Below are 18,293 nucleotides of genomic sequence, written 5' to 3' on the forward strand. Positions count from 1 at the left end.
GGTTGAATAATGCATGTCATGTCACGTGAGCTGTGGGAGGGTTAAGGATTTGAGGAGGCATCTGTAATGGTATTAACAAAATTGTACAGTGTACTACTGTAGGATTTTGTATAGCTATAAGGATTTGAGGAGGCATCTGTAATGGTATTAACAAATTTGTACAGTGTACTACTGTAGGATTTTGTATAGCTATAAGGATTTGAGGAGGCATCTGTAATGGTATTAACAAAATTGTACAGTGTACGACTGTAGGATTTTGTATAGCTAAGAAATTCTAAATAATAAAGTTATATTTGTGTTTAAATTGGAAAAAGTTACTTTGACTGGCACTGAAACATGTAATAAGTAATGTAGTACACTGTGTAGAAGCATTTTGGCGAAACAGTTTCATTAAAAAAAATCGATTTAACGGTTTCCAATTGAAAATGACTAAAATTTCAATGGACCTTGTTATTTTCTTTACATTTGAATGGAAAATAAAAATTGTTACACTAACGTTAGCGTATTTAATGTAGGAGAAAATAAATTTGATCCTTATTGCCCACGAGGTGACCGCAATTCCCCTTATCTCGTTGCAATGGGAGTAAAACCTGTTTTTTTATAACTTCTATATTGTCCAAAGTTGATTGTTAATGTGATAATTATTGATCTCAAGTGTTAAATGATAGCCAATAAATTACCAATAAATTATATTTTGTTATGAAGCAGCCGCAATAACGGTTTTGTTTACATTTTTTATTTTTTTTATTAAGTGATCTCCAAGGGTAACCCTTTCTACCCTAATAACTCAGGATTTTTAGGACATACAGAAAAATTGCGCTCATATCGTACAGAATACGGAACTATAATCATATCTAACATTTAAAACTTTCGCGTTTTGAACACATATTAAATCACATTTACAATCGGGTCTATCGCGAATTTATTTTGTTACCTTTATTTACCGACGTTTCGACACAGGTTCCGACAGGTTTCGACTTTTCGTCGGGTAGTCACACAAATCTCTGTTTTGACATTTTGCTGGGACGTCAGTTAGCCGCGACCACGACCAGTGAAACCTGTGTCGAAACGTCGGTTAATAAAGGTAACAAAAAAATTCGCGATAGACCCGATTGTAAATGTGATTATAATTATATCTATCCACCAATTTTTTTCGAAATCGGTTATAAAATCGACAAAAAATAACAAAAACTCCAACTAAGAAAATAGTTGTAGGGAACCACGAAACATTTAGCTGACGTATCGAAATTAGGTGTAGGTACGTAATTTCGGACCTTCTTGTTCAGGTAGAAACGTGATAAGAATTCTTATGTAACTAACGACTTATTTAGCACACACAATGTGTAATCAAACACAATAGAATAGCGTAGATTTTTCCCCTTGCTATAAATAAGAGTGAATAATAGTAGATTGTTAACCAAGGGATGAAAGGCACTTATGGCTGCCGAGGTTGTTTGGCGCTCGAACGCAGTGCGCCAATAGTCCGAGGCTGAAATAATGCTTTCCACCCGAGTTAAACGCTCTACTTTTTATTTCGAATACGAGGAAAATAAAATGAATGTGTTTTTTAAAAACATGACTAAGTTTTTATAGTATTTCTTGAGGGTACTTTCAATGAACAATTTTGGCAAAAGCATCGTTATTTATGGAATGGGGAGTTAAATATCAGAATGGTATAACAAATTCGTTTATACCCAAATTTCAATTACTTATTGTAAAAAAAATCGTACTTGGAACGTAAAATGCTCTAGTGCAGAGACGTAAGAATAACAATGGCTCTCTTTTAGAGCATAAGAAATGAAATAGTTATTCGTTTTACAAGGAAGGAAAGTTGTTATTCAACCCGTCGTACTTATAATGAACGACGAGTATAGCGAGTGGGTAGAAAATTGAAATATTGAGCGTTGCGAGTTTCAAGGCACGAGGGTTAAACAAATTTCGCACCCAAGTGAAACAACATTTTTACCACGGGTTCCTCTCATCTGGCAGATTATTATTTGTCAGAAACACACTTCGCATAACACGTATCGCAGAAAACATTTAGTTGAATGATCTTTCACATAAATATATACTTGAAACCTAGTAATATTAAGGCTATTGTTAAAAAAGCGCTGATAAACATAAAGACTCACTAGCATGTAAAATATTTAATTCAAATTTAATAATGTAAGCAGGGGTTGCATCCCCATATCCCTTAGCCCATATAATCTTAAAAATATAAGATTAGAACTAAGAATATTAGAAAAAAAAAACTTGCCATAATAGTCATTTCGCATAATATTTATTTGGCAGAATTTTCTAGTGGGATAGGTTAGGGTTTTCTGCCGAATAATATTACGCAAAAAGAAATTCTGCAAAGTAATATTATGCGAAAAACAGTATGCGAAAGGTAATTCTGCCAAACGACATTTCTGCCAAGTAACATTATGCAATACAAAAATATGTCAAAAAACTTTCTGCAACACAATAGGTAACTTTTTACCACACAAGAGAAAAATATTATTAGAAAACAAATCAAATCCAAATGAACGATTAAATACATAGATATCCCCGCGGGTAAAGTATTCAAAATGACCTACACACTCTGACTCCTTCAAAAACATAGATATTTTGTTTAGATAATTTTGAACACCCCGCTCGCTTAGCTACTTTTGGCCAACTTCACCTAGTGTAAGGCTTCTAAAAATTCTATATTAAGATTTGCCTCACAATAGTGTGACCCTAGTTAGCTGAAAGGCGTTTTGTGTGTAGATAATTATGAACACTCGTTCGCTAAGCTACTTCTGGCGAACTGCACCTACTGTAAGACTTCTAAAAGTTCTGTGTAACCCTATTTAGCTGAAAGGCGGTTATGTGTGTAGATAATTTTGAACACCTCGCTCGCTTAGCTACTTCTGGCCAACTTAACCTAGTGTCAGGCTTCTATAAGTTCTATATTAAGATTTCCCTCACAATAGTGTGACCCTATTCAGCTGAAAGGTGGTTTTGTGTGTAGATAATTTTGAACACCTCGCTCGCTTCGCTACTTCTGGCCAACTGTACCTAGTGTCAGGCTTCTATTAGTTCTATATTAAGATTTCCCTCACAATAGTGTGACCCTATTTAGCTGAAAGGCGATTGTGGTTGACAATCACAGTAAACACAAAATGCTGCAGTAAATACTCCGTTTTGTTCTATTAGAGTAGAGTGTTGTTATAAGTGACATAAATATTACTCCAGAAATGTTGTACCTACGCAACTAGTATTAGTTGAATATGTACCTACCTATTTACTGACCTGTGGTGTCAGCATGGTTGCATTTTTATCACCTGTCACTATGCCTGTCACTTTCGCACTTACCTACTTGTTAGAACGTGACAGGCATGGTGACAGGCGATAAAAATGCTACCGTGCTAAGCCCGCTTAAAACATTAACTTTTATCAATAAATGTCTTGTATCTTGTAGAGCTCGAATGGAGTGGTTGCACTATGCACTAACAAAATAATACCAATAATTTTAATTCCCATTTGGGATAAATTGACTTTTTATTTATTGTTTCTACTTTTATTGTTCTTGTGTGTTGTGTTTTTATTGTTTAGTGTAAGTTTTGACATTGTAAATTTACTTATATTTTGGATTTGTAAGTGTTTATCTACTTACTCTTATTGTAATTGTGTTGACAATCCTTATTGGAGCTATAATTTTATTTTCATTAGTATTGTTATTATTTTCATTTTTATTTTTATTTTGACGATCATGATAGAAATTCTTATATTTTTGACATTAATGCAAATTTATTATGTAAATTGTCTTTCATGAAATAAATCATCTAATCTAATCTAATTTTAAAACTAACACGGGACGAGAAAGGAGGAGGAGCACGGGAGGTAGTTTATATATGACTGCTACTTACATAATGAAAGCCATTAAAACACGAGTGTGGGTTTATGAAACGAGGTTAAAGCGGTTCATAAATATCACACGTGTTTTAATGCGTAATTATGATAAAGTGAATTATAACACAGCGTAAAAAAATTATAGTTAGGCCCAGGACTGTCTCATTTCAGACATAGATAGAGAGAATCATACTGTCTTGGTCTTACACTAGTTCTAACACCCAAAAGAAAGGGATGAGTATAGTTTTCATAGTTTTTACTGACGGACAAGTTGTGTTTGCCAGACTAAGTTATATTAAATTTGTAGGTTACCTGTTTTTTTATGACCCAGGGGGAATCCTTTATGGATCCCACTGGCCCGGAAGAAGCCTAGTGGGTATGTCCGACTCCCACGGACTAAACCCCCTGGGGTGTTCCGCCGCGCGCTTTGCAGACGGGGTTTTGGGAACTCGATTGTAGACCTAACTATTGGAAAAATCACAATACACCAGATTTTTTATGAAAATATGTTGCACTGCAGACGTATTTAAATGAACTTTACGAATCGTACTGATACAATCTGTATACTGATGCCGCTAACGGCAGCGTTTGTGCATTGTGGCAAAAAAGGCAACGTTTTCTATCCTTTTACCCTTTCATTGACTCTGATGAATTATGTATAGGTCAAAAACTCCGCTCCCGTCTCTGACGTTTATTTGCTGATAAAAGGTTTTCTATTCAATAAGTATACGTTGGATGAATAAATGTGGTATTTTCTATAAATAGGGACCTTATTGTCGATGGCGCTTAAGCCATTATAAACGATGCTCCGATATAAATACAATGCCGCGCGACGCTGTGCGGCGTAAGCGCTATCGACAATAAGGTCCCTTTTCATAGGAAATGCCCCAAATATCTCTATGTACTCACGAATACTGTGCCGGCTGAAAGTTTCCACAAAAAAAATTGTGAATTATTTATTCCCAAATAGATTAAATATCGACATTTTTGCTCCAAATTTTGTTTTATATCTTTAGCCAAATAGTTTCTTCAATTTATGTGAAAGAAATCCACATAAATAATGTAAGTAAAGAAATGAAGGTAAGAATCGTTAAATCATATAAAACTCCCGTGAGACTCAAACATATTAGATTATTTTAAACCGGGTCACTCACGTATTATTAAGTCGAATAACTCGACATGTTTCGGTCCAATTTACGTACGTATTCACTGGTCGAGCTATTCGACTTAATAATACGTGAGTGACCCGGTTTAAAATAATCTAATCGTTAAATGAATACAAATACCATTCAGATACCTCAGGATAACAAAATAAAATAAAAAAATTATTTTCTATAAAACTATATAAAAAACATTCCACAAGTAAAAGAAATATACGTCAACACAAACGCAAAACTGACATGTTAAACACAACACAAACAAAAAATAACGTTAAACGAAAACGCATACAATATCATTGGACAATCATGAACAACCAATAATGATCACACAAGTATAACATTCAGTCAAGAATCACGTACGAGAAACAACTAAAAGTGATAAATAAAAAACAGTGAAACATTTAAAACACAAAGTTATAGTGTTTAGGCTTTTCTTCCGACTGTGTTTTGTTTGGGACTTTTCTTAACTATGGATTCTCTTTCCATGCTTTCTCCTTCACATGTGGTAGGTAGAGGAGGTTGTATATGAAATGAATAGACAAGGATTCTCTAGAAATACTTGGTTTTGCTTCAGGATATCACAGAGATCCTTTTTTAACGCTTGGATTTCAGAAGCTTCTACAGAGTCGAAGCTAACTCTGCACAGACTTTGACAGAACAAAGTGTGGCAAAATCATTATAAACGCAATAAATTCATAGAAATTACACATTTATGATGAGATTTACACACTTTGTCATTGCAAATGTTTTGTTAGAGTTAGCTTGGTCCGTTTCTAGTTCACAGCTTTTGTTTAAATAATAATCGCACAAAATAGTACATTACATACAGGGCAGTAAAATAAGAAATACCTCAGATCACATGTAATTGTCGGCCGCGGCGAAGCCGAGGTTGACGAACATCTAATCTGAGGCCTTCTTATGTACAGTCGCCAACAGATATATCGGAGCAGCCAAGGCGCTCACAAATATCTGAACACGCCTCTATTGTCGAAACGCTAGAGTGCGTGTTCAGATATTATGAACACCTTGGCCGCTCCGATATATCTGATGGCGACTGTACTTGCCGAGGTGTGTATACTATTTTAATAAAATAAAATATGCTTTTGAATAATTAATGCAATTTCATATAACCAATTTAATACTGGTGGCGATCACTTTTTTTTAATCACGGTGCAATTTTGATATTTATTGGGTTCTTCACGTTTGTTTCACTATTTTCTAGGTTTAGTTTTAGCTGTAGATACACTAGGGCATTTTTAGATCTGAATTAGCTTACACATCAGCAACAAATTTATTTTATCTTTAAAAATGCAACATAATTTCCAAGTAACAAATATGATTGTGAAAATAATTGGTAGTATAATTAACACAAAAATATTTTTGACATAGTATCGTCGTAATTGTTACTTGTAAATTGTGAATAAATAAAAAAAATTGGCCTTAATAAACTAGATTTTAGTTTTAGTTATAGATTAAAAACCAATTTAACATTATAATAAACCAGGAACTGCTATGTAAATAGCACATTAAATTAAGTAATAATTTAATGACAAGTTAGTTTTTAAGTTAGTAAAACTTGGTTACTTTTCTTATCATTATTTACAAAATTATTTGCTTCATTAATGAGCAGCTTTTTGTAGAAGTTTACAATTTACAACATCTTTAAGATGGCTCCGCTCCGATGGTACAGAAACATCGGGAAATAAATAGTTAACTCCTAATGCCCGTGGTCCTTCCTGTAGTACTAATTACTCTAATGTAATTTAAACCATTTTGATTTCTTTTGTTTTATTCGATTTAAAAACAAAAGAAATTGAACTGCCAATTTTTCTGTATGGTGGGCATTAGGAGGATACCCACTATTTAGATAGGAAAGTCAAATTGATAAATATAAAATAAGTTTTATTACCTACACTTTCGAAAATAATTTATAAAAGAGTTGTATCCCTTTGAACTGTATTTTGAAAACAAGTTTTAAAGCTACCGAAATGTTCTTACGATATTTAGTTTCTTTTAAAGTAGTTTGATCATTAAAAACGTTTTCAGGCGATACCTACAATTCCAAATATGGCTCAAATAAAATATTCATTGAATTATTTTAATCATACGATTGAATAAAAATAAAAGTTTGCAATAAGTAGAGAACAAAATAAAAACGTGACTTGAAGTTTCAATGGGTATTTTTTCCCTATAATGGGTAATATTTCCTTTTCTGAATTTTCGACAACCGATATCAATTTCGTTAACGTTTATAAATTATAAAAAATAAAAAAAATAATCAAGGTAATAATTTGCTATGTTTATGAAATATGTATCAGATGGAAATGTATTCAAATTAAAATCAAAAATTAAATTATGTATTTGGAAATTATTCCAATAAATACGAATTTCAAGTTGAAATTATTAAAGCAAATGCTTATGATAATTTTTGTCCCGATAACTTTTAGTTATACATTTTTAACGATTCATAAATATGTAAGTACATAGGTACACTATTCTAGCCTAAGTAAAAAAGGTTACAACAGACTATTGATTTTTTTTATTGTGTACCTAAGTAACTGAATTTTAACAATTTTCATTAAAACTTGCTGTATTAACATTATTTCTCGCGATATTATATCAATTCATGTGTCGCTATGAATAAGACAACCGTTACATTTTACAAAATAACGTTTGTGTTAAACACGATGTTAGAATCTCACAGTTCTCGTAATAACGTTTTTTGTATGTTTATATATTTAATTTTTTACTAAATTATTGCATTGGGTTCATCCTGCAATGATAATTGTGTGTGGAAATTAAAAAAAAATACTTGGCAATTTCGAGAAATAGCTTATTATCGTGACAAAGTTTCGTGGGTATTTGTAATTAATGGCGAACTGTCATCATGACTTGCGTCTATTCCACCTGACATCTGTCATTGTCAGGTGACAATAAATTAAATAGAGGCATGTATAGATTTCCTATAAAATATCTAGACTATAGTCATCTTTGTTTTAAATTTAAAATATGATCTGCACAACTTTAACTGACTTCTAATTACAATATTCTGACGGTTATCCTCCTAAGGCCCACCATACAAAACAATGACAATTGAATTTGGAATCAATAGGGAAGGATATATGGCTCAATTTATTTTGTTTAGAAATAGACCGAAACAAAAGAAATGCAACTATGTTCCACTTCAAAATGGTTCAAATTACATTGAAGTAATTAGTCCTACGGGTAGAACCGTGGGCCTTGCGAGGTTTATTATTCCGTCTTATAGTTTTATGGCGTTATTCATAAACGCGTGTTGGCCTGAATTAGCTGTGAATCGTTTGTCGTTATCTGTCATTTTGACTAACTAAATTAGGCCAGTGAACTTTTATGAATAAGGGGGTTAGTCGCTTTAGTTTCCTAACTAGTTGCGCCTATTACGCTCAAGAGTAAAATGTTGAGTGCAATAAATGTTGCTCATGAATTTCGACAGGCGCTTAGATTAGTTTTTTTTGTAAATGTAGCCCTTCTTGATAATTTTATTTTAAATTATTTTCTATCTTTATAATTAATTAATGACAAAAGTAGTGATGGGTATACAGTGTGAATAACTTTTCAACTAGTTAAATAGAATAGAACCCTATAAATAGAACTCCCATTGCGAAATAAAATTTATTTATTCTTGTAATTCATATATTTGCATGTAAATTAAATTGTAAAGCATGAATAATAACGATATCAAGATACTTTAAAATTTAGACTTTCAATGGAAAATTAGAAATTTATTTCTTATTCTGGGCAATTTTTAAAAACATCAAAAAATCTTAGCTTTAGCTACTTACCTGTTGATGGCCATCATAATACTTTTTTTTTGCCAATTGCAATATAATGCTGTTTTTATATATCGTCTTAAATTATAGTTTTCTAGTTTCGTACAAAGCTACAGTCCAGTTCGAAAATATGTATACATTTTTCCTATTTAATCCATTGCGATAAGGTGAAAAAATGTATACATATTTATGAACTCTGTACAAGGATATCTGGCATTTTCTCACATTTTAACCCATACTATTTTAAGCCTTTCGAAAGTTGTAATTGAGTAGAGCTTCCAGAGTTTAATCGCTTTTAAGGTTGAAGCTGTTGAAGGTTATTACAGAACATAAATGGAGAATTAATAACTTTTAAAACTTACCCTTTGTGAGCTTTGTTGTTCATGTAGGACCAAGCTAACTCTAAGCATGGCATTTGCAATGACAAAGTGTGGTAATGTCATCATTAATGTCTTTCATATTGACACTCCCTCACTTTGTTCTGTTAAAATTGCTGCAAATTTAGCTTAGACAGACTATCTATAGTTCGATTTTTACTTCTTACGCAATTAAGAATTAGTATCAATTAACTTGTGTACCAAATATAGTTATTTAACTCATTAACAATAACTGATCACTTTTATTAATATTTTATTAGTTTACAAACTAATTACAAATACAAGAATTAATAAACATATTTTTGTAAATTTATTATACGGCATTTTAATACCTGTAAAAGATAGACGCGAACAAAATAATCTAGTAGATTGACACTTCTTTCTCCAAAGAATTCGTTTAAAAAGAAATGCGAGATAATTCCTTACCACAACTAGACGATAAACAGCATTAATTGGTATTTATCGAATAATTTAAGAACGGTATTAAATCCCCCATTTAAAAATGACATACCTACTTATTTAAAAAAAAAAAAAAAATGTTTATTTTATAAAGAACAAGAATTACAACATTCCTAGCTCCAATCTTATATTTTTAGATTATATGGGCTAAGGGATATGGGGATGCAACCCCTGCTTACATTATTAAATTTTAAATAAATATTTTACACATTTATACATTTATGTTTATCAGCGCTTTTTTAACAATAGCCTTATTTATATTATTAACCGACTTGTTTACTCCTTTTAATTCTGCAAAATTCTTTATTTTTATTTTTATTAAATCTACAAATTACGAGTCACTTTTTTAGTAAATAACTTTGCCTAAAGTAAGAATATTTGACGGTTTCATAATTTACTTAAAACATTTTAAGCGGTTTCCAAGAATAATTACTTACAATAAATACTACAATTACTTATATCCTAAAAAAAATTCAAGAATACCCACGTGTCACGATCTTAATAGTAATAGTTTACAAAATTAGATGAAAGTTTGATTTCAGAAGTTTTTCTCATGTAAAAGTAGTGAATTGATTTTATGATGCATATATTTTACGAAAACTGTGATTTCAACAGTGTGTTTTACTTTCGTTTCGATAAGAGATTAAAGAGTAATAACACTAAATAAATAAAAAAAACCATGAAACTAGCGGATTCATTAAAAAGGCTCGCCCACAACGCCGTTAACGTCGAATATTTTGTATAAATTACTGTGTTGTAACTCTTTGATTTTTAAATAATTTTGACGGATTTGATGACGAAAATAGTTGCACCAAATACAACAGCAACAGCATTTTTCTCACAGATTTTTATTTAAAAAAATATCGCGTATAATTAAGTTTTAAAATTACTTCCGACGTTTCAAGGACGACGTTGTCCCCGTGGTCTCGGAGAAGACCGGCTAAAGTTGACATCAACATCTACTAAGCGCGCGAGTTTTTCGAACTACCTGCACTTGGTCTTGTTTATCCATTTTAGCCAGTCTTCTCCGAGACCACAGAGACAATGGCATCCTCGAAACGTCAGAGGTAATTTTGACACTTAATTATACGAGTTTAACCGGTCAATTCGAAAAACGTGATAATTACTAGATACGAGAACAATACGAGATCTAATAGATACGTTATAGTTTAGTTCTCAACTAGTTATCTTTTGCAGTTCGATTCGAGAAACCAATTGTCATTTATTGTGTTGTTTTGGGATATCCATTAGATATCCATTGGTCTAAGTAATATCTTTAGCAAATCTTAAAGAGATCGGTCAAGAGGACATTCGGAATCGCGGAAATGTCAAATTTTACATGATTTTCTTAAATATCTCGTTATCGTTTTTGTTTTATATCTAGTTGGTATCTAGATCATTGTTCAAATTGGCACGTTACTCAATTAAGTGTAAAATAATAATGTGTAAATTTCGTGAAAGTTTATATCTGTCATCCAAATCGTCAATTTCTAAAATACGAGTAGTCCAGTTTAAACGCTTTATCGTTGCGTTGTGCACACGACGCTTCAAGTATCTTACTCTGGCTGACAGATGGCGTTCCTCCAGAACCGGTCCATCTCCCTGGTGGACATGTACATCGACAACAGCGAGCCGAGCGAGAACGTCGGCCAGATACATTTCTCGCTGGAGTACGATTTCCAGAATACGACGCTTATATTGAGGATCATTCAGGTGAGTTTCCATTTCACACTGCCATTGCCTTACTCCAAACAGGATATAATAGGATGAAGCGGTACTGTCATAGTAAATTTTGTAGCCACAGTAAATTCACTGCCATAAGTCTACACACGATTAAAACTAAAAATGAAGATTTATAAAAATACCATAAAATGTATTTATATATGGCTAAATGATTTTTTTTTATTTGCATTACTTATTTTCGTATGATTTTGACCCATGTTCTTTCACTGATATACGTTAAAATTGTTAAATAACAAACGAAACCGTCAACGCCATCTATACGAGAGTAGGTCCATAGGTGGTGGCGCCATCTGTTCGAAAATCTAATTTTCTTGATTTTCGATGCACGTTTTTTCCTTAGCCTGTATCCATTTATTACGGAGTTATATCTACCTTTGCTTACTCGTAGCGTATTGAAAAAATGTATCCCACCTGTAGAGATGCGGCGCAAAAATTAGCTTAAGATTCCCTTAAATTTGCGATGTCTACAGAAAAGACGCGAACGAAATTCGCCTTTATTACATAACTTCGCCTTAACTAGCATTAAATCATATCATAACCACTTCACCACTTAATTGAAGGTCACTCTTTATACAATTTTAGGATTAAGCTAATGAATAGATAAGACATAATCTTAGTACACGAAGCAGGTGCTTTAGCTTTCCACATCTACTTAAATATGCATGGGTAAAGATAATTTGCAACTTCGAGGCAACTTCCCGGAACGCTGTTACAAATTGTGATAAAACATTAGTCACATGGACGTGAAGTACCACAAGGGAGTGTCTTTGGGCCGTTGTTATTAATTTACACATATCCAATTTATATAATGGATGATCACTAGTCTACACATAATATAGAAAACTATATCTAGTCGTACTAAGTTGCACAGACATTCATAGTAAGAGAGTGTGGATGACAACACTGACAATGTATGATTAATACAAATAAATAAATATGAAGTGCTACCAAGAACGTCAAATTCCTATGAATTTATGTAAACTCCTATGTATTAAAATAAAAAATAACACATGTCAGCGTAGCCATCGAGTTTGAAAAATACTTTAGACGGACTGGAGATTGATTGTTAATACCCATATAGAATTAAGCCATTATCTACTTTGATACGTTTAAATACCTACAATTCCGTTTTCTGAACGGATTACAAACATGTTTCTCTCGTGTACGTCTAATGTACGTTTGTGTAAATTATTTGTATAAACATAAAAAGCACAATACTTATTAGTACTCAATTCGTGTTATTTTTTAAACACACAAGTATCACTTACAAACATAATGATAATGTTAAAATAACTTATATTGAAGAACAATTTAAAGTAAAACCGTTTTGAAAACTGTTGATTTTAACACTTTCAGCAAAAACGTCTGCAAACGATACCAAAATACTTATAAATAAAGGAAAGGAAAGGTTTAGTGAAGTCCAGTCGCGACTCGTGAGTGAGTCTCGCTCGAGATAGTGAGTTTTTCCACTTTTCCTTTATTCCTAAAAAAACCGACTTCATATAATAGTTTCAAATGCAATTCCATTTCTGGTCAGGTACTTTTCTCTCAGTCGATCGGTCTATGGGCATTTTCACTTAAAAGTGTACCATTTAATTTTTTTCGAAAATCCATCTACTTTTGGGTTATTTCTACTCAGAATCACGAGGACTATCGATTTAAAAAGAAAAAAAAGTATTAAAAAAAAATTATAGTTTTGTAACGCATTTTCACATACATTTTAAATGGACCGGAAAACTGACACCCAAAATTTGTATTAAAAACTGAGGACACTTTTTTTCTTTGTCTCATTCAACAGTAGTCGTGATTCTGAGTCTAAATAACCCAAAAGTTGATGGTTTAAAAAAAAAGTAAATGATACCATTTTTTCTAAATACCTCCCTGTAGGTCTTACAGTAGATTAGGTTCATCGGATATCTTTTATTTGTAATTTTTTTTCCGTTTTCTATCCTCATCTACGCTCGTAAAAATTCACTTACTTACTTACTACGCTGCCGCTGGCTCAGCGACCCGAAGTGGATCTTGGCCTCCGATACTAGGTTTCGCCATTCGTTCCTATAATTCAGGGGTATATCATTTTACAGGGCAAGGAGCTACCTGCAAAAGATCTAAGCGGCACTTCGGACCCTTACGTCCGAGTGACGCTACTCCCAGACAAGAAACATCGGCTGGAAACCAAGATCAAGCGGCGAACTCTCAACCCGCGGTGGAATGAGACCTTCTACTTTGAAGGCTTTCCTATACAGAAGCTGCAAAGTCGGGTGAGTGTAGTACTAAATCATTAGAATCACTAATCATAATCATATTATTATACTCATTTATTTCTTGCAAAGTATAGTATTAGTATACTTACTCTTCTGGCGCAGCGACTCAAAGTGTGTCTTGGCCTCCAACACGACAGTTCGCCACTGATCCCGGTCCTGTGCCGTTTCTCGCCAGTCTTGGACCTGGAGCTCGCGCAGATCAGCGTCCACCACATCCGCCCATCGGTACCTAGGTCGCCCGACCGGGCGGCGTGCTGTCGGTTTTCCCTCAAACGCTCTTTTCACCGCCCGATCGCCTCCCATTCGCTCCAGATGGCCGAGCCACCGAAGCCTTTGCGCCTTTGTCACACCAATGACAATACAAATACAAATAGTGTTACAAAATTATTTTTTAATAAATAATAAAACAAACAGAAACGTCTGCGAACGATGCTACTAAGCTTAGAATCACCCTAAAAACCTTTAAGACATAAAAAACTGCATACCAGACTTACACCATGAAACCGCCAATCCCGGCGAAGACTTGGAAACTCGGGACAAGGCCACCCGTAATACCCGTACTCGCTGCGGGGACCTGTCCCAACAAATAAGTAATAGGCATATTAAATATATTAATAACGGGTCACTCACGTGTTTTAAGTCGAAAACGCTCGACATGTTTCACTCCGTACCGAGAAGCGTCATCAGGAGCTTGCGTCGACGGTGACGGACCGGCGCAGACTCACCGCCACCGTCGTCGTCGACGCAAGCTCCTGATGATGCTCCTCGGTACGGAGTGAAACATGTCGAGCGTTTTCGACTTAAAACACGTGTGACCCGTTATTAATATATTTAATATGTCTATGTCTCACGGAAGTTTTGTTATTAAATAAGTAATAGGCGTCTACAAGACACATCAAATATTGCTTCTATCCGACAAAGAGCAACCGGCCGCCCGTATTTCTAGCGATTTACTCACACAAATGATACTAATTAGAAAAAAACTAAATGATTAGGATCACTAATCATAATCATTATAATCATAGTATTACAGTACTAAATGTACGAGTTCCACAGAAAAGTTTATTCCTTGTGTAAAACTCAGTTACAATTTAGTTATTTTGCCTATATGAGTCCCACTGCTGGGGACAGGCCTTCTCATGAGCCCGAGAGAGGTTGGGCCATTGTCCCAACGCTTGCCAAATCCGGATTAGGGACTTCACATACACCTTTTGATATTCTTCGCAGACTGCAGGTCTCCTCGTAGTGTTTTCCCTCGTGAAAAACCTAGTGGTAAATATCAAATGATATTCCGTACCGTTTGAACCCACGACTTCTGGAACACCGCTTCTCTTAGTTACAATATTATTATTATTTTTCTGCACCTACTTGTTTTCGTTTATCAGTACCGTACGGTCTAATAAACACAGCAACCAAAACATTGTCCCCGTTGATGATAAGAGGAAATGAAACATTCCACTGCTATCAGCCGTGTAATACAATTCAAATTAGGGTGCAAAATACTTTTACAGTACAATGCTGCTACTTTTTCGCACTAGTGCGGGAATGAGCACTTTTCGTGCATATGTCGAAAGTTTAAAGGGCCATATGTACTGTAAAACGTTGTACGATACACGTGCGAAAAGGTAATTCGCAACTCGTGTCGATTTAAAACACTCCCTGCGGTCGTGTTTTAATTTATCGCCACTCGTTTAGAATTTCCTCTTTTCCGCACTTGTATCGTAAATAACTATTGTGCAAGCTACCCCGTCATTAAATTTTATATTATAAAACTCCGTTGAATAAGTATTTTGAATATTAAGAATAAATATAATTGCAAGTTTTAAGTGGGGTCTTGTTTTTTGCCTACAATCGTTTTATTCTAGTGATAATACTGATAATATTTTAAAAAGGTTTAATTTGAAATATAACGGAATAAAATTGTTTTGGAATTAAGTAATACAATCTTAAGACGTGAATTATGATTAAGGTCGTGTTATGAATAAGGGGGTGATAGTATAAATTATGTATGGATTTGTATCATAAGATAGAAGCCCCTAGCGTCCGTTGTTGGGTGGACGACATTCGAAAGATTACGGGTCACTTCTGGATGAGATGAGCTCAGGACCGGGATAAGTGGCGTACTCGAAGAGAGGCCTAGGCTCAGCAGTGGGCGATAAAAGGCTGACATGATGATGATGATTGCTTTGTAAATTCACTGTCAGGTCAGGTCAAGCCGGTATTTTTTTAATAGATACATTAAATTAGCAATCATCATTTGCTTACCCTTATCCCATTCATTTGGGGATTTTGGGGTCGGCGAAGCATGTCTTTTTCTTCCATACCTCTCTCGCCCGTCATCTCATCATTCACTCGCGGTCGTTTCATATAATCTCTCACACAGTCCATCCTTTTCCTCGGTTTTCCTCTCCCGTTACTTCCCTCCACATTAAATTGGCAATATATATATTTATTTTTATTTCAGGTTCTGCATCTTCACGTATTCGACTACGATCGCTTCTCCAGGGATGACTCCATTGGAGAAGTGTTCCTGCCGCTTTGTCAGGTTAGCATTAAAGTTATAAGTACAGTCGGCAATACTATTCGCTTAGCACCTTTGCATACAAAATTATATGCAGTACCTTTTCTCTGCAGCTGACTATACATTGTAATCGCGACAGCGGTTAGTGCAGTTATTAGTACTGCTGCTGAGTGCCTTGCTGCATAGATATATAAATAAAAAATAAATCTTAGTAGTAGGTGGATGTCCTTTGATGATGGTAGGTTGGTAAGGTCAGCCTTAGAAGTCTGGAGATTCATGTACCTTTAATAAAAATTGTATTGTTTTTTGACATACCAAAAATTTATCAGTGTGATTACCGTGTGATACCGGTTTAAATGTTCACTTTAGGGTAAATTTACTCGTACAATAAAAGTATTACTAATAAAAGACGTTAAGACCTATCAAATCTTGCTACATACTAAATGTTACAAATAGTTACCCAAGACATCGATATTTCCAGCAGCAATACAGTTGGAAGCAGGAACAATAAACCTTTAGATTATCTATATTTTCTTCATTGACTTACTAATTTACTAAATATTAAAGAGATTTGAGTGACTACCCGACTCCCCGCCCCGACTCCCCTACTCGGATAGTCACTCAAATCTCTGTTTTGACATTTTGCTGGGATACTGAGCCGCGACCGCGACCAGTGAAACCTGTGTCGAAACGTCGGTAAATAAGGTAAAAAAAAAAATTCGCGATAGACCCGATTTTAAATGTGATTTATTATGTGTTCAAAACGCGAAAGTTTTAAATGTTATAATTTACTAAAGCTTAAAAATAAAATTTCAGGTGGACTTAAGCGAGAAGCCATCCTTCTGGAAGGCTCTGAAGCCTCCAGCGAAGGACAAATGCGGCGAGCTGCTGACCTCACTGTGCTACCATCCCAGCAATTCGGTGCTCACGCTGACGCTGCTGAAGGCGAGGAACTTGAAGGCCAAGGATATTAACGGGAAATCAGGTGAACATTTATTTAAGGCTGCCGAGGCACTAGTGCGTCAGGCATGTTCGCCGAGGCGCGATCGGACGACTGACTGACTGACGCTGACGCTGCTAAAGGCGAAGAACTTGAAGGCCAAGGATATTAACGGGAAATCAGGTGAACATTTATTTAAGGCTGCCGAGGCACTAGTGCGTCAGGCATGTTCGCCGAGGCGCGAACGGACGACTTCTATGCCATTAGACGGAAGAGAGTGGCCTCGTTACTACGACATTTGCGCAGCACTAACAGCATGCTAAAGGCGTTAGCCGAACGTTAGCTGCCCGCTCATTAGGTACTGGACAGAAGTAGTCATTGGTAGGTCTAAGTAGATATAGGTTACTAACATAGTATAAAGGCTAAAATGTTACTAACAAAATATGGATCGCTTTTGGTCTGAAATAAATAATTTTTATTTTTATTATTTATTTATTTCATTCCATACACAGAAGATGAAAGAAATAAGATATACGAGCAACGATGCATACGTTTTCGTCTAGTCAGACCATTTTTTGAGGTTCTCGCGTTTGTACAAAAATAATGTTTAAGTTAAAAAATCACTAACATTTAACGCTAATGCTAATGTAGTTTAATTTTATATGGTAATATTTTCCAATAACTTAATCCAAATACAAGAAATACCGTTTGTACTGAAAGAAAAAAAATAACGAATTTTTATTTGACGGGTAGGAATATAACAGATGTGAAAAGGGCTATTACTAGGGAAAGCAACACGGCTCTACCAATATACTGACAATTTTGTTTCGAGTCCATGCATGCAGCAGTGCTATAGGAGAGGACAATATGATTTGGAGAACGTTTTTGAAAAGTACATTTTTTTAACAATAAGAGTCTCATGCAATTTTATTATCCGATCAAAATAAACTAGATTAAACATTACTATTAAGATTCCCATTACTGGGTTATTTTATCTTCATGTGTAAAATTTATTAGAATAAACAAAATTGTTGCATGGAACTAGACGAACTAATTTGCATCGGGGCTCATAGTTGCTCAAGCAAATCTTGTCAGTAGAAAACGGCCCGAATTCAATTTTTCTCTGGAACGATTACCCTTCGCG

The 18,293-nt window shown here is 34.5% G+C and overlaps 1 protein-coding gene across 5 annotated transcripts in view; it reads left to right on the forward strand.

Annotated features, from left to right (window-relative positions):
• Nucleotides 1-18,293, forward strand: part of LOC134753523 (synaptotagmin-7) — a 643,705-nt gene that overhangs the window by 607,205 nt on the left and 18,207 nt on the right. For 4 of the 5 annotated variants that reach the window (XM_063689422.1, XM_063689425.1, XM_063689424.1 and 1 more), the window contains 4 exons: nt 11,254-11,394; nt 13,509-13,685; nt 16,153-16,233; nt 17,026-17,194. In XM_063689422.1, the coding sequence (XP_063545492.1) occupies nt 11,254-11,394; nt 13,509-13,685; nt 16,153-16,233; nt 17,026-17,194 (568 nt within the window). Of the gene's footprint in view, nt 1-5,421; nt 5,542-11,253; nt 11,395-13,508; nt 13,686-16,152; nt 16,234-17,025; nt 17,195-18,293 lie in introns of those variants that run through there. The other variant, XM_063689426.1, reaches the window with a different exon arrangement.

The sequence above is a fragment of the Cydia strobilella genome, chromosome 27 (genome assembly GCF_947568885.1).
Source record: "Cydia strobilella chromosome 27, ilCydStro3.1, whole genome shotgun sequence".
Taxonomy (NCBI): domain Eukaryota; kingdom Metazoa; phylum Arthropoda; class Insecta; order Lepidoptera; family Tortricidae; genus Cydia; species Cydia strobilella.